At 42.4% G+C, this 20,991-nt stretch overlaps 1 protein-coding gene across 2 annotated transcripts in view; it reads left to right on the top strand.

Moving 5' to 3' along the window:
- Positions 1–4,503: 4,503 nt before the first annotated feature.
- The window catches only part of PPP2CA (protein phosphatase 2 catalytic subunit alpha), a 29,033-nt gene continuing 12,545 nt past the window's right edge, over positions 4,504–20,991 (top strand). Inside the window, exon 1 of one of the 2 annotated variants that reach the window (XM_015140928.3) lies at positions 4,504–4,816. In XM_015140928.3, coding sequence (XP_014996414.1) covers positions 4,715–4,816 — 102 coding nt within the window. In that variant the 5' untranslated portion in view covers positions 4,504–4,714. Of the gene's footprint in view, positions 4,817–5,008; positions 5,142–20,991 lie in introns of those variants that run through there. The other variant, XM_028849729.2, reaches the window with a different exon arrangement.

The raw sequence follows: 20,991 nt of genomic DNA, 5'->3' as shown, positions 1-20,991 counted from the left end.
GGTGTCATTGGTCAGAGCATGGCAGGTTTTCCATGGCCAAAGCCACTGAAATTTTGACTGCTCAGGACTTCATTTTGGGGCTTCTGGGGCATAAAAGGCCTTGGTACAAAGAGCATGTTATCCTTTTCAACTATGGCACCCTTTTCAGATGTAAGATTCTGAGTTGACAGGAGCATGAGACTGATTGTATTAATTCTTGGATTTAGTCCTAAGTAACTTTTTCTCTATATAACAAGTCTGAATGGATGGCAAGGCGAGAGAGGAGTTGTTCTGTTTATTCCATCTCTACCTCTCCTTGAATTTCTTCCCCCCATCCCCACTTCATCAAATGGCTTTGTGTTTACATGATGTTTTTATTTTACTTATTTATTTATTTTGAGACAGAGTGTCACTCTGTCCCCCAGGCTGGAGTGCAGTGACATGATCTTGGCTCACTGCAACCTCTGCCTCCCAGGTTCCAGCAATTCTCCTGCCTCAACCTCCCGAGTAGCTGGGGATTACAGGCACCCACCATGATGCCTGGCTAATTTTTATATTTTTAGTGGAGACACGGTTTCACCATGTTGGCCAGGCTAGTCTTGAACTCCTGACCTTCAGTGATCCACCCACCTCGGCCTCCCAAAGTGCTGGGATTACAGGCCACTGGGCCCGGCCTACATGATATTTTTGATACCTCTATTTCTGTTTCCAAACACCATGATGTATTTCACTGCAGATATGAGGGACTCCAACTGGCATTAGAGGATATGTATTTAAAATCTGAGCCCACTTAGAAATTATAATAAAAATAACATCTACCACTTATTGTACATTAATTAATACTATTTTGGTGTTATTTATTTATTTATTTATTTATTTATTTTTGAGACCAGAGTCCTGCTCTAGGCTAGAGTGCAGTGGCGCAATATTGGCTCACTGCAGCCTCCGCCTCCCCGGTTCAAGCTATTCTCTTGTCTCAGCCTCCTGAGTAACTGGGATTACAGGCACACACCACCACACCCAGCTAATTGTTTTGTAGTTTTAGTAGAGATGGTGGTTTTGCCAGGTTGGCCAGGCTGGTCTCGAACTTCTGATCTCAGGTGATTTACCTGCCTCAGCCTCCCAAAGTGCTGGGATTACAGACGTGAGCCATCGCACCCAGCCTGGTTTTATTTATTTATAATTTCATTTAATTCTCAGAATAACCTCATTATTTGTCTATTACTTTTATTCCCACTTTATAGACGAGAAAACCAAGACTCAGAAAAGTTAGGTAACTTTCCAAAGTTCACACATGTAGGCAGTTGCAGAACCAGAATTCAAACCCAGTTCCATCTGACTCCAGAGTCGTTTCTGACACTGGTCTACTTTCTGTCTCAGTAAGTTTAGAAGTCAGGGAACTGGAAGGAACAACAACAAAATAAACCTGATTTAATGCCAAGATAATTGCTGACAAGATACATCTCATTCCTACTCCATGTTTAATGTCAATTTTTATATCTTGGGTAAGGGAGCCTATTATAAAGCTATTTGCTCAAGGTTATCCTCCTCCTACCCCGCCCCCATCATCAGATGATTTTTATTTATAGCTATGCTTAAACATCATGGGCAACAATCAGACTTGCTGTATATTGAATTTGCCATCTGAGCAAAGATTCTTTCTCAAAGCATATTTGCTTTATTTACTTTCTGGTGTTTGCCAATAAATTAAAAAGACAATTCTTTTTGGTTTGCTTTAAATTTTTTGTTCCAAATATTCTTCAGCTCTAGAATTTAGTCAGTGAGGTCAAATTAGTCAAGTCCAGATAAGTCAAACTTAATTTTTCTTTTCATGTCCATTAGATATTTTGAGTTCTACAGAATACACAAACATTCTGGATTTCTTCTAAAGAAAAATATATCCTGATTTAGTTCTGTATTGTTTATGATCATGTATGCTTTACTTCACTGTCTGATGCTAAGAGCTTCCTAGAATTCATTCCTTAAGGAGTTAAGTCATGGCATTTAATTATTTGGCAGGATGTTTTAAGTACATATAATTATTATATCTTCCCTACATTTTGTGATGGTGGTGAGCCAAGTAATCTGCATCAAGAGAAAATAAATAACACCTACATTAATGCTACCAACAAGGAGCTCACAGTACTTTGGAAAAACTGATTATAATTTTAGCACATAGTGGGTGTTCAATACTTCATCATCTACCAAACTAACATCACCACACCCTTTCCAGGTAAGAGAATCTAGGCAGGCCAAGTGTGGTGGCTCACGCCTGTAATCCCAGCACTTTGGGAGGCTGAGGCAGGTGGATCACCTGAGGTCAGGAGTTTGAGAACAGCCTGGCCAACATGGTGAAACCCTGTCTCTACTAAAAACACAAAAATTAGCCAGGCATGGTGGCGGGCTCCTGTAATCCCAGCTACTTGGGAGGCTGAGGCAGGAGATTTGCTTGAACCCGGGAGGTAGAGGTTGCAGTGAGCCGAGATTGTGCCACTGCACTCCAGCCTGGGCGACAGAGTGAGACTCCGGCAAAAAACAAAACAAAAAACAGACAATCTAGGCAAAGAGAAATTATGTTGATTCTGTTCCTTAAGTCAGACCTTGGAAGGTCAACTGCATGACTGTGACTGAGACTTTGTACTTGGGAGTAAGCAGTTTTAAATCCTGACCAATATCTCGGGCAAGTCCCTTCTCTTTTCTGAGTGCCCGTCTGCTTCTTGCCCTATTAGACATTTCTCACATAGGTTCATGGCAATGGTAAAGAATACGATTAGACAGCACACTGGGTATGGCTTTATAATCACGGGCATTAAGTGATGATTTTTTTTCCTTGTTCATTCCACTTGGTCTTAACTCTTCCCTTCTATTGTTTGGGGATGTTAACTGCAAAGCAGGGACAGAATTTGGGCTAAAGTGTCTTTTTCCCAATCTGGTAAATTAAGTATGTGGTAAGACTTCTGGAAGAGTAGATCTGAGGTACTTTCTTTGGTGCACACTAATAGGAGGTGTGAAGGGAAAGCAGAATTGCAATTTCCAGCCTAAGGAGGCCAAGCCAGTCGGCCTCGCCAAACAGGTTGTCTTGGATAAAGAAGGATTTTCAGTCCTGCTATTGGCTGATGGGACCTCCAGTGCCTTCTTCAGCCTGTTGGTGGGGATGACGCCCTCAGAGTGGCAGGTTGAGCACTCTCCTCCCAAGCATCGCTGAGCACTTGGGTGTGGAAGGGTTGCCTGATACTGAGGGTGGGGCGCCTGGAAGATAGGCGATCAGGTTCAGCTCTTGCCTTGCCCTTTATGGTTAAATGTTCTTTGGAAAGCTTCTATATCTCTCAAATCCTGGGGGCATTATGATCTTTCTTCTGCCTATCCTAAACCATCTTCAGCCAGTACTGTTGGGAGAATACAAGCTCCAGGGCAGGGTCCCTGGTCCGTCTGGATGACCCCTCTGGTTCTGGCACATAGCTGGCGTTCTATGGAACCAGGTATTTATCTAAAAGCAGGGACAGTGGAATGTGAAAACGTTTTGCAAACTCCAAAGCGATTCATAACCAGACAGAGGTCCAATCCTAGGGTATACGAGCTCTCTTTTAAGCACGGATCACAGCTGCTTCTAACGCCACCGAGACGCGGTCAGGACAGGTGCATCCATCTTCTCTGGGCTTCCCCTCTTAAAAGTAGGCCAGGGCGCGCAGCGGTTGAGGGTTTCTCATTCCCAGGGGGGAATCAAACTTGGAGGAAAGCAACCACGGGCGAGGAGCTGGGCGCGTGGAAGCGAGCCGCGGTCCGAGGCTCAAAGAAAAGCCCAAACCTCGCCCCCGCCATCGCGCCGGACGAGACACCTAAGTCCGGGGACAGGTATGTGCCGGGGAAGTCAGGTGCACTGCACGGCACTCCCCCGGTAGGTACACGCTCCTCCACCTACGAGTGACCTAATTACAAGGTGCCAGCCGCGCCCAGAGGTGGAGGTGGTTAATCCAAGCGGCCACTCGCTGCCCGTTCCTGCCCCCAAAGATGAGGGAAACCCACACGTTTACAGCGCCGCTGCACCCCGGATGAGCCATGGGGTCGCAATTCTCGTTTCCGTGATCGGGCTGCCAGGCCCCAGGTGAGGAGCTGAGTTCATCACCAGAGCAGCCTTCCCATGGGAACCAGTTCCAGGCCGTCAGTAGCCCCGGTTTCCACCCGGTCTGCGCCTGCGCGCGGTCCAAGTCCTCTCCTCTCAGGGTTTAGCGCTAAGGGATTAGTCCAGTTCGCCGCTGTGCGCACTGCGCATGCTCCAGCTCCATCCTTCCCTTCCCCCACCACCCCGCCCTCCGGGAGCCACGCCCAAAAAGTCAAGGCGCCTCAGTTACCAACCGGCTACGTCGCGCCTGCGCTTTGACCCCCAGTTTGCGCCCCAACTCCGGTTGTGCGGCCGCCCGGGGTGGGCTCTGCAGTTGCGCAGCTTGCTCCCCGGCCCTCTTCCCCTCCGCTCCCCGCCGCCTCCTGACGCCGGGCGTGACGTCACCACGCCCGGCGGCCGCCATTACAGAGAGCCGAGCTCTGGAGCCTCAGCGAGCGGAGGAGGAGGCGCAGCGGCCGACGGCCGAGTACTGCGGTGAGAGCCAGCGGGCCAGCGCCAGCCTCAAAAGCCGCCAGAAGTACAGGAGGAACCGGCGGCGGCGTGTGCGTGTGGCCCGTGTGCGGGCGGCGGCGCGGGAGCAGCGCGGAGCGGCAGCCGGCTGGGGCGGGTGGCATCATGGACGAGAAGGTGTTCACCAAGGAGCTGGACCAGTGGATCGAGCAGCTGAACGAGTGCAAGCAGCTGTCCGAGTCCCAGGTCAAGAGCCTCTGCGAGAAGGTGAGCTGTACTACGGCTGCGGACAGCTGCCGCGGGGCCAAGCCCGCCAAGGAAAAGGCGGCCGTGAGGAGGGTGCAACATGGCGGAGGCCTCCGGCCCGGGTCCCCCGAGCCTCCGAGACCGGCGCCCATCCCGGCCGGCGGCGGCTTCCGAGCGACCCGGCGCCCCCTGCCTCCCGCGCAGGGATTGGTTGTCGCCGCCACCGCCGCCTAAAATGGCGCCGTTCACCCGACTCCTGGGTTTTTGAGTCTCCCGGCCTTGGCGCCAGACGAGGTGGCAGGGGGAGCGGAGACCCTGTGGGTCAGCGTCGTGGACGGTTTTGAGGGTGAGCTGGCTTGGATTCTGCGGCTTGGGAATGGAGCCTGGGCCTCTACGGTGGGCTGAGTAAGAGTCTTTCCGCTTGTACCCAGGCCTAGTTAGGTCCAAAGCTGCCCAGAGGATCCCCACAGGCAGTCTTGTTAGACCATATCCCAGAACATATCTAAAGGTCACACAAGTTTAGTACCCCTTGGTGGCTTGTATTAAACTCACTAAGCGATCTTCTCCAGAAACCAAAGGGGTGTCTTTAAGAATTTAAAAATTATTCTCTTAACCTAATTTCTGCGAAGGTCATGGTGGTAGGTATAAGATAGGAGTTTAACTTATTTTTCATAGTTGGAAGAAATCGGGAATTTGGTGAGTCATACTACATAAGGAGCTTTTGGATTGGCAATCAAGTGTCACTTGAATCTATGATTTATATGCTGACTCAAAGCCTTCTCTAAGCTTAACACACTTGGCATTTTGCCATTTATTTTTAAAATGAACAACATAAAATGGAAGAGCGGTAAATTTTGTATCTTTGTTGCAAAAGTTACTTCATAGTATTTTGTGACTGCTGGTAGTAGTAGTAATAACTGTCGACTGAGATTGTATTCCAGACATTGTGCTTAGTGTTTAAATAATGTCTCACACTGAAAATAGAATGTTGTAGTCCACTTAACCCTAAACTTTATATTAGCTAATTCCGTTTTGTTTTCCCCTAGGGATTGGGGAAACAGGTAGCTAATTTAACTATTAGCTGTGTGTTGTATTTTTAAATTCTTGTAACTCAGTTTTCTAAAGTACACAAAATGCTGATCTCTGCTGTGAACATTTTAGCTTCCCTTTTCAAAATTAACTTTGCAGCATGTCGCTTTAGTACGGAATGGTGGAGTATCATATTAGCATTTTGTATTCGTGAAAAGAATCAATGGAAAACTATTACCCTGATCTGTTTGTGGTTTGATGTGAAAATTAGGTTCATGAGTTTGATGTATATGTTTTCAAGACAGGCTTTTTTAGAAGCCATGTTGTGAACAATTGGAATTTAAGTAAGTCAAATTTAGATTTATTTCTCCCAAGCCTGAACAAAACTACTACTAGTGGATGAGGTGGTACATCATTTGTTGGAGATGGCTTTTAATGGTAGCGATGTATTAAATCTCCTGTTTCTTTACCCTCTCACATCAAATGAGGTTGGTGTTTATTTTGAAGGTTTAAAATTGGCCTTTCAAAATGAATGTATATTGCCAGGTCTTAATTTCTAGGTACTATACATATGCCGATTTTTGGAACTCAGTGCATTATATGACTTTTAAGTCAATAGTTGGCCAGTTGACTAGTCTTTTGAAGAAAACATGGAAAGGAGGGAGGTAATGACGTAACTGAAAGACTGGACTGCGAGTTAGATTTGGACATGAATCCTTCCGCTCCTACTTGAGTAATTGGGAGAGACTTTGGGACAACCACTTAACTTGGTCCTTGTTTTCCTGTCTATAAATTAAAATGTGTTCTGAGATTATACAGTCAATTCCGTTTTAAATTAGTGTGTTTAATATTGAACACCTATTGAATATCCAAGATTGCATACTCTCTTGAGGGAAATGAAAAGCAATGAAGAATAAGTATGCTTACTGTCAAGGAGTTATAAATCTAGTTGGAAAGAAAAGCGTGGTATGAAAAGGTGTGGGAGATGGAGCATGGAAGTAGAGGGTTTGTGCTGGAAACTGTTGTAGAAGATAAGATATATCATACTGGATGCTAAAGTGGGGTGAGTGAAGCTAGTGCATCTAATATTGCTTTCCACATCTTTGTAAAACTAAGATGTAGTGAGGTGAATCTCCATTGCTTGCTCTGCTTACGCAAATTTTAGTTCTGAGTGCCAAAAAAGATGGAAATAATATTTGAGAGTAGGTGTTTTATATAAAAGTTTCCATGGAATGGATCCGTTTTGGTGGATGTCATTACACAACCTTCATACTGTTTATAACTGGTATTTCAACTTTGAGGATGATATTAAACTTCCAAACTAAATTAATTTGAAGACAGTTTTTTTGAGTATGTGGAATCCATGAACTGATATTTTTTGTACAAGTCTTTCTAATAAAACAAAAGCTGTCTTTCACTGTTAATGTTTGTGTGCCAATGGCATCTGTGGGTAAAAGCTACGTATGTGCTCTTTGGTGTGATTGCCTTCTAAAGAGTAATTTTGAAAATTTGAGGGCTAATTTTTTTCATTAGTATATAAGATACTTGTTTGATAATAGTTGATAATTTTTTCAATCATAAGAAGGAATGATAATGTAAAAGCCTTCCTTCTACCCACCTAAAGATGCCTGATTTGAAGGGGAAATATTTAAATAGTAAAGCTGTATACCATAAGAGGTCATTGTTATTAAAAAATCCTGAGGCCATTATTTTGTTATCCCATCGACAATTAACAGTGTTATGTGTTCAAAACTGAGAAAATCTAAGTATGCATTTATAGACAAGGGTGAACATGGTTTTTAAATTACTGACTAGCTAAAAAGAATTTTAAGATGCGATTAAGGTTTATATAAAAGCCAAGGTTGTAGTGTATCGTATATTTTGTCATATTGAGGATCATAATTTGTTGATAGTTTAATAATTTGGTGTGCAGTTTTGTCTCAGGCTCAGTTCTATAGTCAGCATTATATCAGTATGACTGGCCTGGTATGTTTCAATCTACAGATTGAAAGGACTGAATAGTATCAACTTGTTTTTGCATTGACCACAGTAAACTTTTATCATGTGACTTCAGCTTTGGTTTAGTGTGGGTATGATTCTTGGCTTTGTGCTTAACAAACATGTGGAGAACGTTGTTTGATAGCCAGACTTTTTTTTTTTTTTTTTCAAAGAAGTTCTTTACCTAGGTATGCTGTTTTCCATTGCTCTGCAAGCACTATAAATAAAGTGCAGTCATTAGTCATTAAAATGTTAGTTTTAACATTTGTTACGTGAGTATGGAAATAACAAACTGCTTGCTTCTAATTACATGAGCTGAAAAATATTTGACCAAGATGACATTCTTATATGAAGTGGGTAATATATTGGTGTATGTGTGTACATTTCATTTTAAAGGCTGTTTGGCTCATTTACCTAGAAGTGATTTGAATGTTGAGGACAAACAGGTGAGGGAATCTTGTTACAGAACATTATTTTTATCATACTTTTATAAGATAGTTATTGTTCTCAGTTTCAGATACAAACCAAAGACTCAGAAAGGTAAAGTGACTCGACTAAAGGGGCTAAAAGTGAGATTGCCAAGGCTTGTGGATTCTAAGCCTGATGTTCTCGTATTGCTTCACAGATCCCCTTCTCTTTTCAGAGGTACTGTTAATAGTGAAAGATGTAGGTGAATTGGGGCCAAGCTAAATTGGGAAGTCAACACTTTCGTAAAATGAAACTTTTTTTTTTTTTTTTTCGAGACAAGATCTTACTCTGTCGCCCAGTCTGGAGTACAGTGGTGCAATCTTGGCTCACTGCAACCTCCACCTCCCAGGTTCAAGCAGTTCTCTTGCCTCAGCCTCCCTAGTAGCTGGAATTACAGGCACCCGCCACTGTGCCCAGCTGTTTTGTATTTTTAGTAGAGATGGGATTTCACCACGTTGGCCAGGATAGTCTCGAACTCCTGACCTTCAGTGATCCACCTGCCTCAGCCTCCCAAAGGGCTGGGATTACAGGATTGAGCCAGCACTCCCGGCCAAAACATTATTCAAAACATTATTTTTATTTTCATTGCTTGAAAGTTTCCTGTTCATGTTACGTACTGTTGTCCCACTTTGTCCTGGAAAGAGTAATTATTATTCAGTTTTGGATGTAGCTGACAACATTTGCCCCTCAAATAAGATTGGTGAGATGAAAACCCTAGATAATTTCCCTTGTATTCACAGTATAAATCATGATCCAGAGACTGAGCTCTAAACTATTCTAATAAAGTATAACTGACTTTTTATATTGTTCATTGCAGCTGAAAAATGCCTCTTTTCAGCAGGGCGAGGTGGCTCACATGCCTGTAATCCCAGCACTTTGGGAGGCCGAGGCAGGTGGATCACAAGGTCAGACAGAGACCAATCCTGGCTAACACGGTGAAACCCCATCTCTACTTAAAAATACAAAAAATTAGCCGGGCGTGGTGGCACGCAACTGTAGTCCCAGCTACTCGGGAGGCTGAGGCAGGAGAATTGCTTGAACCCGGAGTCAGAGGTTGCAGTGAGCCAAGATGGTGCCACTGCACTCCAGCCTGGGCGACAGAGGGAGGCCCCCCCCCCCCACACACACATGCAAAAGCCTCTTTTCATCCTCTTAGCTTCCACAGTCAAATGTCATGCATGTGTGTATTTGTTTCATGGTCTCCTAGGCAGGAAGCTGTAATGCATCTAGTTTGGAGTTGACTTCATGAGGAAACAGAAAAGGTGAACATTCCCGCTATTCAGAAACAGGTTCCCCAACCCTCACTATGTTCTCCATTGGGGCCAGAATTGTATGTTTTCACAAAATTGGCAGTAAGGCTAAGTTGAAGCTTGTGTACTGTAGAAAGAATGAAGGACCCTTCAGGAGTATGTGGGATAACATTTGTATTACCAGTCTGGTGTGGCCCTGTTTTATGGCAGCAAATATGTTCCCTATCTCATGGTGAGTCAGGTTTGTCAGAGTTACCTGTGAGATATCCTTTGCTTAGTTTGGAAGGGGTGAGTTAGGAAAACTAAGAGACTGGGTTTGGTGGGGTCATATCAGGCTACTGAGGAGAGAGGCAAAGTTATATGCAACAGGGAGACACTATTTACTCTTTCTACTTTGACCCATTTATCTTATATCATTATCGTCCTTGCCTGAAAAAGCTGTCAACCTCCACTCATACACAAACAGATCTGAATTGGATGAGAACTATGAAGGAGGAAGATTTTTGTTTTTGTATGTGTGTGGTTTTTTTTGTTCTTTTTTTTTTTGAGATAGTCTCACGGTCACCCAGGCTTGAGTGCAGTGGTGTGATCTCGGCTCGCTGCAACCTCTGCCTCCCAAGTTCAAGCAGTTCTCCTGCCTCAGCCTCCCAAATAGTTGGGATTATAGGTGTGTGCCACCACGCCCAGCTAATTTATGTATTTTTAGTAGAGAGTCTGGTTTTACCATGTTGACCTTGCTGGTCTTGAATTCCTTACCTCAAGTGATCCACCCGCCTCAGCCTCCCAAAGTGCTGGGATTACAGGCATGAGTCTCTGCACCCAGCTAACTGCTTAATTTCTTCACAGTGCAGTATTATTGCCTGTTTATTTATTGGTCTGTTGTGGATTGTGGTTTAGAATGGATGAACAAGGCAGTGGTGCAGATATGTGTATATCTGAATCTGGGCATTTTTTAAACTAAACGTGACCAGTTGGCCAGTCCCTCTTGCACCCTGTGTTGCCACTTCTGCCTTAGTTTAGTCACGTAGTTACTACTACAGATGGGGATTTTTACCCTGCTGGTGTTGGGGCTGGAAGAAGGTTGCATACCTTTGTGCTAGATTGGGACCAGGAGTAGAATGGGAGACAAGCAGTAGCATGTGTTTACCTGGCCAAAGGCATGCCAAGTGTAGTTCACAGGGGTTATGGAGTGTCAGTGATGCTATCGTGTGACAGTGTACATTTGTTTTTGGAACCAATATTTAATAAACCTTCATTGATGCATTACTGTCTCTACTGAACTTTGTCTAAAAAGCACTACCTTGTTCTTGTGTATAAGCATTTCTTAGTTTGGTTTTGCTCTAATTAATAGTACAGTTTTGGATTAGTCAGAAGATTGACTTTGTAGTTAATTCCAGATAGGGAATGTTTTAGAATGCTTGTGCCGGCGGTGGTCAAGTAACTTATTTTTCTGCCGCTCATCATCTGTAAATGAGCAATAATGCCCACTATCTATTTCTTTTGGCTGGCTTTACTTAATAAAATAGGCTTAAGGAATGATTTAGGATGGGGTAGAATTCTAGTAATGAAATCAACCTTAAAGACCCATCTACGCTGGTGGGGCACAGTGGCTCACGCCTGTAATCCTGCCACTTCGGGAGGCTGTGGCAGGTGGATCACGAGGTCAGGAGATGGAGCCCATCCTGGCTAACACGGTGAAACCCCGTCTCTACTAAAAATACAAAAATTTTAGCCAATCATGGTGGCAGGCGCCTGTAGTCCCAGCTACTCGGGAGGCTGAGGCAGGAGAATCGCTTGAACCTGGGAGGCGGAGGTTGCAGTGAGCCAAGAAACTACATATATAGCAGCATTTCTCAGTTGTATAAGTAGATGAAAACTTTTTTTTTTTCTATGCAGGAATGATTGGGAATGTTTAATTCATTCACATATGTAGGTTAGTTGGTAAAGATTGAGTTTAGACTGTTGTGCATATGAGACATAGGGCTTTAAGGATCTTTCCTTTTGGTCAGAGGCAAAGGTGATTATATTGCAGAAACAGACAGGAAAACTCACAAATTTTATATTTTTCTTTCATTACAATTTTAGAATTATCCCTCATTGCCAACATTTTTCTTTTATTTAGGTCCTAAGCCTTAGAGCCAAACAGAAAATCCTAGTTACTAGAGTATTACCTGGAGGGTTAAACTTTTAAAGTACAACCATACTGATTTTAATCAAAGAAGATTGAAATGTTTCATCAGATATTAGCAGTATCTGTTTAGTGTAATTAATGAAAGACAAGTAGTCGTGACATATTGGTCAGTGGTGGACTGCATATGATGGTGGTCCTATAAAATTATAATGGAGCTGAAAAATTCCTATCACCTAGTGACCTTGTAATGTCATAGTGTAACACTTTATGTTGTTTATGTTTAGTTATACAAATACTTCACATTATGTTAACAGTTGCCTGCAGCATTCAGTACAGTAAATGCTGTACAAGTTTGTAGTCTAGGAGCAATAGGCTATCCAATAGCCTAGGTTCGTAGTAGTCTATACTATCTAGATTTGTGTAAGAACACTCTGATGTTCACACAACAACTAAATCATTTGATGTATCCCTGTGGTTAAGCAACACATGATTAGTATGAAGAATGTTTTGATAGTTGAAGGAAATTAACTCAAGACTCATTTGCTTCCAGGGCTAGTAATGTGTTCTACATCATGTATCACCCCACCCCTCACTGCTAGCCCTATATACTAACTTACCACAAACCTTGGATTTTTTTGCACCGTTATCAAAATGACATATCAAATCAACCGTTCATCTTGATGTAAAAACAGTATGAGACAAAATGAAATTCTCTTGGAATATTGAAAAAAATTTTTTTGCCTGTGAATTTAGTAATTTTACTTCTTAAGAGTTTTCAAATGATTTCAGTTCTTAAACTGAAAAGTAAAATTCAAAAATTAATTGCATTTTTTCCAGTTTTTCTTCTATGTCTTTATATTGGTGGAACTGTCCAGCTATATGGTAAGGATATGAAATGTTAAATTTACTTGAGCTAGAGTTACAATGAACATTAGAATTAATAATCAGACTTTTTTTTTTTTTTTTTTTTGAGAAGGAGTTTTGCTCTTGTTGCCTAGGCTGGAGTGCAATGGCACAATCTTGGCTCACCACAACCTCCACCTCCCGGATTCAAGCGATTCTCCTGCCCCAGCTTCCCGGGTAACTGGATTACAGGCATGCACCATCATGCCCGGCTAATTTTTGTATTAGTAGTAGAGACGGGGTTTCTCCGTGTTGGTCAGGCTGGTCTCGAACTCCCGACCTCAGGTGATCCGCCCACCTCGGCCTCCCAAAGTGCTGGAATTACAGGCATGAGCCATCTCGCCCGGCCAATAATCAGACTTTTAGTAGTAAAATCACTTTCAAAAATGGAGATTCCTTTGTCAAATAGAACTATTAGTAGTACTAAGATTGTAAAGAGGTTATTTGTGTCTGATTTTGAGTTTGATCCTACAGAGAAGACACGTTAGGCCAGCATTGACATTTTCCATCAAGGGCAGAATTGATGATACAAAAACTTGATTTCTGTCTAAGCATGGTGACTCATACCTGTAATCCCGGTGCTTTGGGAGGCAGAGGCTGGAAGCTCACTGGAAACTAGGAGTTTGAGACCAGCTTGGGCAATGTAGTGAGACTACTGTTTCTACAAAACAAAAAATAGGTTTCTTTAGTTAAGTATAGATCATTGATCTGTGATGAATCTGAACGCTTTTTCCTCAGTATAGATCTTGGGGTTCTTCTGTGTTTGACTACCTTCTTTTGAAGGAAACCACCTTTTTTTTTTTTGAGACAGTCTCCCACTGTCGCCCAGGCTGCAATGTACAATCTCAGCCCACTGCAACCTCCGCTTCCTGGGTTCAAGTGATTCTCCGGCTTCCGCCTCCTGAGTAGTTGGCATTATAGGCATGCACCACCATGCCCAGCTAATTTTTGTATTTTTAGTGGGGAGCAGGGGGTTTCTCCATGTTGGCCAGGCTGGTCTCAAACGCCTGACCTCAAGCGATCCACCCACCTTGGCCTCCCAAAGTGTTGGGATTACAGGCATGAGCCACTGTGCCCAGCCGAAACCACTTTTAATATATTATACCTTTAGAATATTAGTTATATCATGATTCCTTTCATGTAACTAACAACAAAAGTGAATATTAACCCCAAATATTGGAACTAGTATTTTGAAGCAAGTTATTTCTTGGTATACTTGAGTGCCAGAATTGGTACTGCTATGTGATTAACTGTTTTTGAGACTGAGAAAACATTTTGCTGGACATCTGATGAAATTATCTTAAAAACAGTGCTTGAGTGTTTTCCCTGGAATATAGTGGCAAGAGTACTCTGTTGTCCATCAGAGCCACTTGCTGCTCTCAAATGGCCTTGCTGTTGAATGGCATAATATGATTTTATTGGAGTACCCAAGTCCTAAGACGTGAAGAATAAGGGTTATTATCTCAGTCTCATCTTTTCTCTGAGATAGCATTTGTTCAAGAATGTTACCTGTTTTCAATGGTGAAGGGAGTGAGAGTCTGTTTAGGAGTTACTGTATACATTAAACATTGGTGACCAGCTTTTAAAGAATTAGAGGCTAGGCCTAGTGACTTACACCTATAATCCCACCACCTTGGGAGGCCAAGGCAGGAGGATATCTTGAGCCCGGGAGTTCCAGACCAGCCTAGGCAACGTAGTGTGAGACCTTGTCTCTACAAAAAAATTTTTACTTTTTAATTTTAATTTTTATTTTTTGAGATGGAGTTTTGCTCTGTCACCCAGGCTGGAGTGCAGCGGCATGATCTTGGCTCACTGCAACCTCCATCTCCTGGGTTCAAGTGATTCTCCTGCCTCAGGCTCCTGAGTAGCTGGGACCGCAGGCGAGGGCTACCATGCCCAGAATAATTTAAAGTTAATGTCATAATGTTAACGATGCAGGTTTAAGATGCTGATATAAAAAGAAGCTTGAGTAGTTGTCGTGTAATCCTAGGATTTAAGTATAGATTTTAAAATGAAAAGCTCTTAGAAAATGGGGAGATGTGATAACTTTTCCTAACACTTGTAGGAGAAAAATTACAAAGCGAAAATGGGCATAGAAAATTTCTGGCTATGTATTTAAAAAATAAGAGAAAATGCCAAAAAGTTACTTAAAATAACAGTTTGAAATAGTTTATACACATACTTAAGAACATCATCTAGCTCTTAATGATTAGATGTTCAAAAATATACACGGACAACTTGTATAAGAGGAGAAATAACTGATGGTAAATAAACATGGAATAAAAAGTTTGTACTCAGAAATGAAAAATGCCAATTAAATTAGTGAGATCACCTTTTATATCCGAAATAACTGAGAATGAGTATATTCTTTCATTTATTTACTGTATAACAAATTGGCGTAATTGAGTTTTATAGTACATATGAAACAAAAAAAAGTTAATGCGCTTTTGCCCCATAATCCCACTATTAAAGCTTTTTGAAAGGAAATAATTCAAATGAGCAATAATACTGTACATGTATAAGTCTATTTAGAAGGGCATTATGTAGTTTTAAAAAAATCACTATAATGTAGAAACTTGAGTTAGTATGAAACTTTAGGACACAATGAGATGCTGATCAGTTATAAATAAGAGGTTTCTGTGGGTAGAAACTGAAAGGTAATAGAAATGAAAAGAGTTCTGGTTGGTAAGAATAAGATAGTTGTATATCTTAAAGCTTTCATTGAAATCTTAACATTTTAATGGTTTTTTTTTTTTTTTTTTTTAGCATTTTTTTGTTTGTTTTGAGAGAGAGTCTTACTGTGTTGCCTAGGCTGGAGTTCAGTGGCATGATCTCAGCTCACTGCAACCTCTACCTCCTGGGTTCCAGCAATTCTCATGCTGCAGCCTCCCAAGTAGCTGAGATTACAGGCCTGTGCCATCTTACCTGGCTGATTTTTGTATTTTTAGTAGAGATGGGGTTTTACCGTGTTGGCCAGGCTGGTCCCAAACTCTTGACCTCAAGTCATCCACCTGCGTTGGCTCCCAAAGACATAAGCCACTGTGTCTGGGCTTTTCATTCAGCTTTTTTTTAATGCAAAGAATTGTAACATGGTTGTAATCATTTTGTGCTTTTATTTACTTATTTTAAGATAACATCATCATAGCTCATGGGAACCTTGAACTCCTGGGCTCAAGCGATTCTTCTGCCTCAGCCTTTCTAACAGCTGGGACCACAGAGTTCACTACCATCCCTAGCTAATTTTTATTTTTTGTAGAGACAGGGTCTTGCCACGTTGCCCAGGCTGATCTTGAACTCCTGAGCTCAAGCAATCCTCCTGCCACAGCCTCTTCCAAGTAGCTGGCACTACAGATGTGTACCAGTATGCCCAGCTAATATTTTAATTGTTTTGTGGAGATGGGGTTTTGGTATGTTGCCCAGGCTGAGCAGTAATATTTTGAAAGGAATCTTTTTTTTTTCCCCTGAGCAATGGGTCTCAACAATACACTTAAAATATTCAGTATACCATGCTGTAAGCAGATGTGCTGTCATCCAGGCTTTGTTGTTCCATTTTTGGAGCACAGGCATAGTAGATTTAGCATAATTCTTAAGTGCTGAAGAATGGCTTACCACTTAAAAATGGTTTTCAGAATGGTGAACGAGCATTGGCTTCAACTGAAAGTCACCAGCTACATTAGTCTTTAACAAGAATCAGCCTGTCCGTTGAAGGTTTGAGGGCAGGCATTGACTTCTCTAGCTAGTAAAATCCTAGGTGGCATCTTCTTCCACTAGAGGACTATTTTGTCTACATTGAAAACCTGTTGTTTAGTGCAGCCACCTTCATCACTTAGGTAGATCGCCTGGGAAACTTGTAGTTTCTGTATCAGTACTTGATGCCTCATCTTGCACTTTTATGTTAATGGAAATGGGTTCTTAAATCTGTTGAGCCAGTCTGCTAGCTTTAAGCTTAACTTCTGTAGCTTCCTCACCTCTATTAGCTTTCATAGAATTGAAGAATTAGGACCTACCTCTGAATTAGGCTTTGGGGTTTTTGTTTTTTTTTTTGAGACGGAGTCTCGCTCAGTCGCCCAGGCTGAAGTGCAGTGGCGCAATCTCGGCTCACTGCAAGCTCCGTCTCCCGGGTTCACGCCATTCTCCTGCCTCAGCCTCCCGAGTAGCTGGGACTACAGGCGCCTGCCGCCACGCCCAGCTAATTTTTTGCATTTTTAGTAGAGACGGGGTTTCACCATGTTAGCCAGGATGGTCTCGATCTCCTGACCTCATGATCCACCCGCCTCAGCCTCCCAAAGTGCTGGGATTACAGGCGTGAGCCACCGCGCCCGGCCAGGCTTTGGCTTTTAAGCGAATGTTGTGGCTGATTTGATCTATCCAAACCACTAAAACTTTGTCTATATCAGCAATGAGACTGTTTGGCTTACTATTTGTGTGTTCACTGAAGTAGCATTTCTAATTTCCTTAAAGAACTTTTTCTTTGCATTTATACCTTGGCAGTTTGGTGCAAGAAGCCTACCTTTAGGCCTGTCTTGAGTTTCCATATGCCCTCTCCTAAGTTTAATAATTTCTAACTTTTCATTTAAAGTGAGAGATATGCAAGTCTTCCTTTCACTTGAACATTTGAAGGCCATTGTAGGGTTATTAATTGGCCTAATTTCAATATTGTATCTCAGGGGATAGGGAGCCCCAAGGAGAGGAAGAGACAGAATGGCCGGTCAGCAGCAGTAAGAATATATACGACATTTATTAATTTCATTATCTTATGGGCACGGTTTGTAGTGCCCCAAAACAATTAATAATAGTAACATCAAAGATCACTGATCACATATCACCATAACATATAATAGTAATGAAAAGGTTTGAAATAATTTTAGAAGTACCAAGATGTGACAGAGAGACAAGAAGTGAGCACATGATGGTGGGAAAATGGTGCTAATAGACTTGCTCCACACAGGGTTGCCACAAAGCTTTGATTTATTAAAAAATGCAACATATGCAAAGTGCAGTAAAGTGAAGCACAGTAAAATGAGGCATGCCTGTAGTTATTGTGTGCTCTTAAGGAAATTACTGTTACTATTTTTGAGACGGAGTCTCGGAGTCTCGCTCTGTCACCCAGGCTTGAGTGCAGTGGCGTGGTCTCTGCTCACGGCAACCTCGCCTCCCAGGTTCAAGTGATGATTCTCCTACCTCAGCCTCCTGAGTAGCTGGGATTACAGGTGCCCGCCACCACGCCTGGCTAAGTTTTTTGTATTTTTAGTACAGATGGGGTTTCACCATGTTGGCCAGGCTGGTTTCGAAACTCCTGACCTCAAGTGATTCATCCGCCTTGGCCTCCCAAAGTGCTAGGATTACAGACGTGAGCCACCGTGCTCAGCCAAAAATGATAAGTGGTTAGTGAATCTGTTTTCGGTTCATGTACTTTTAAAAATTGTCTTCCGCTGGGCGCAGTGGCTATAATCCCAGCCTTTGGGAGACCAGGGTGGGTGGGTCACCTCAGGTCCAGAGTTCAAGACCAGCCTGGGCAAGATGGTGAAATCCTGTCTCTACTAAAAAAAAAAAAAAATTAGCTGGACGTGGTGGCATGCACCTGTAATCCCAGCTATTCAGGAAGCTGAGGCAGGAGAACCTAGGAGGCGGAGGTTCCAGTGAACCGAGATTGCGTCATTGCACTCCAGCCCAGGCAACAAGAGCGAAACTCTGTCTCAAAAACAAAAACAACAAAACAAAAACAAAATCGTTGTCTTCCATGAAAAACAGCATGGATGATTTATGAAGTCTAGTTTAAGCCTGCTTTGTTTGTAATTTCATGTTACTACAGTGGTTATGATGGCCTGTATTCAAGAATGTTGAGTCTGTGGGTCATTTATCTTATAGCTGATTAATAGTGGATTGGAAATAAGGTTGTGGGATTTCTGAATCCAAACCAGAATGCCGAGAGGATACTGGTAATAAGATAGTGTCCTCAGTAGTGCATGCCTGCAGTCCCAGCTACTCCGGAGACAGGTGGGAGGATTACTTGAGCTTGGGTGGGAGATCAAGGCTGCAGTGAGCCATGATAGTGCTTTTGAGACCTTGTCTCAAAAAAAAAAAAAAAAAAAAAAGGTTTTAAAAAGTATCCTTAAAGATTGCTTTCCTTCAAGTGAATCTGCAAATTTTTTGGATTCTAGGACAGTGCGAAATGTTTAACTTCCCACAGTTACTTTGATAAGGTGTTATTAAGAGAATAGCCTCATTCCAGTTTTAACCTTGTTCTTGGAAGTTTATACCAAATTTTTGTTTGCTTGAAATTCATTCATTTCAGTCTATACCCTTTGACTGAATTTCAGAAGGGTTCTGATAAATGAAAACCAGTATGGTACTAATTATATTCTTTTTTTTTTTTTTTTTGAGATGGAGTCTCGCTCTGTCACCCAGGCTATAGTACAATGGCATGATCTTGGGTCATTGGGTTCAAGTGATGCCTCTGCCCTCAGCCTCCTGAGTAGCTAGGATTACAAGTGTGTGCCACCATTCCTGGCTTTTTAGTAGAGCCGGGGTTTCACTATGTTGGTCAGGCTGGTCTTGAGCTCCTGACCTCAAGTGATCCACCTGCCTTGGCCTCCCAAAGTGCTGGGATTATAGGTGTGAGCCACTGTGCGCAACCCTAATTACATTCTTTTAAAAACTTTATCTTAATTTTTTTCCCAGATGTTGACCATATTACCTAAGAAATTTGAGATTCTGGAAAAATGTTTTAGGGGAAGCAAAAGGTTTGGTATGTGTGATTTGCTTTTGCTTGTCCTTCAGTTCTTAATTCAGGTGACATGAGACTTTATAGAAGTCAAAATGCCACAGTAAAAAGGTGGTTATTAAAAATAAAAAACCTCAAATGTCAAAATTAAGTTACTTAAAAGTCTGGTTCTACCATTTACTTTGAGTATTAAGTTAGACAGTTGAGATTGTGTAACCACCTTTGAAAATGATGGTTGCTAAAGGTCTGGAGGCTCTGGAGGTGATCCATAAAGCCACTCTTATTAGGTGCTTTCAGGATTTACAAGGCCTAAGTCCTTGTGATAGCACAGCTTATCTTTATTTTATTTTTAATTTTTTTTTTTTTTTTGAAATGGCTGTCTACCAGGCTGGAGTGTGGTGGTATGATCACGGCTCACTGCATCCTTGAACTCCTGGGCTCAGGCGATTCTCCCAGCTCAGCCTTCTGGGTACCTAAAACTTCAGTGGCTAATTTTTTTATTTTCTGTAGAGGGGTCTCAATATGTTGTTGCCCAGGCTGGCCTCTGAACTGCTGACCATCCTCCTGCTTTTGCTTTCCAAAGTGTTGGGATTACAGGCATGAGCTGCTGCACTTGCCAAAATGATTTTTTTTTTTCTTTTTGAGATGGAGTCTTGCTCTGTCACTCTGGCTATAGTGCAGTGAAGCCATCTTGGCTTACTGCAACCTCCGCCTCCCAGGTTCAAACGATTCTCGTGCCTCAGTTTCCCAAGTAGCTGAGATTACAGCCATGCACCACAGCACCCAGCTGTTTTGTGTTTTTAGTAGAGACAGGGTTTTACCATGTTGGCCAGGCTGGTCTGGAACTCCTGACCTCAGGTAATCCACTCGCCTCAGCCTCGCAAAGTATTGGGATTCGGGATTACAGGCATGAGCCACCGCACCCAGCCCAAAATGATCTTTTTTTTTTAATTTTTTTTTTTTTTTGAGACAGAGTCTCGCTCTGTAGCCTAGGCTGAAGTGCAGTGGCCGGATCTCAGCTCACTGCAAGCTCCGCCTCCCAGGTTTACGCCATTCTCCTGCCTCAGCCTCCCGAGTAGCTGGGATTACAGGCGCCCGCCACCTCGCCCGGCTAGTTTTTTCGTATTTTTTAGTAGAGACGGGGTTTCACCGTGTTAGCCAGGATGGTCTCGATCTCCTGACCTCGTGATCCGCCCGTCTCGGCCTCCCAAAGTGCTGGGATTACAGGCTTGAGCCACCGCGCCCAGCCCCAAAATGATCTTTTATATGAACATCTGTAGCTTTTATTGTTCTAGTGTTCTGGTGTAGTCTGTTTTATTGTAGTAGTAACTATTTGAGAGCTGGTAAGTTGAGACCAAAAAAGAAAAAAAAAAAAACAACAAAGCAACCAAAATCATGCTTAAAACTGGTTCTTTCCAAGGTTGCATTTTTGTTAAGATCTACTTAATAGTTGATTGGGTGATTTTTTAATTTAGTTTAATTTTTATTTTTCTTTCTCTGGTCTGAGGGGTGGTTGCTTCTACTGTATACCACTGTTAACGCCAGTGTTTAATTATACTTGTTCTGATCTGTGAAGTTTGGTAGGAAGGGAAGAAACAGCTTTGGTTAGCTTTTCTGGATTCACAAGTTAGAAATTTCACTTAAGAGTTAACTGTTCTTTTTATTTTAAAGGACAGTTTGGTAATGTCCACAT

The sequence above is a fragment of the Macaca mulatta genome, chromosome 6 (assembly GCF_049350105.2).
Source record: "Macaca mulatta isolate MMU2019108-1 chromosome 6, T2T-MMU8v2.0, whole genome shotgun sequence".
NCBI classification, from domain to species: domain Eukaryota; kingdom Metazoa; phylum Chordata; class Mammalia; order Primates; family Cercopithecidae; genus Macaca; species Macaca mulatta.
The sequence above is the reverse complement of the archived record's forward strand: the minus strand, read 5'-3'. Positions and strand labels throughout refer to the sequence as shown.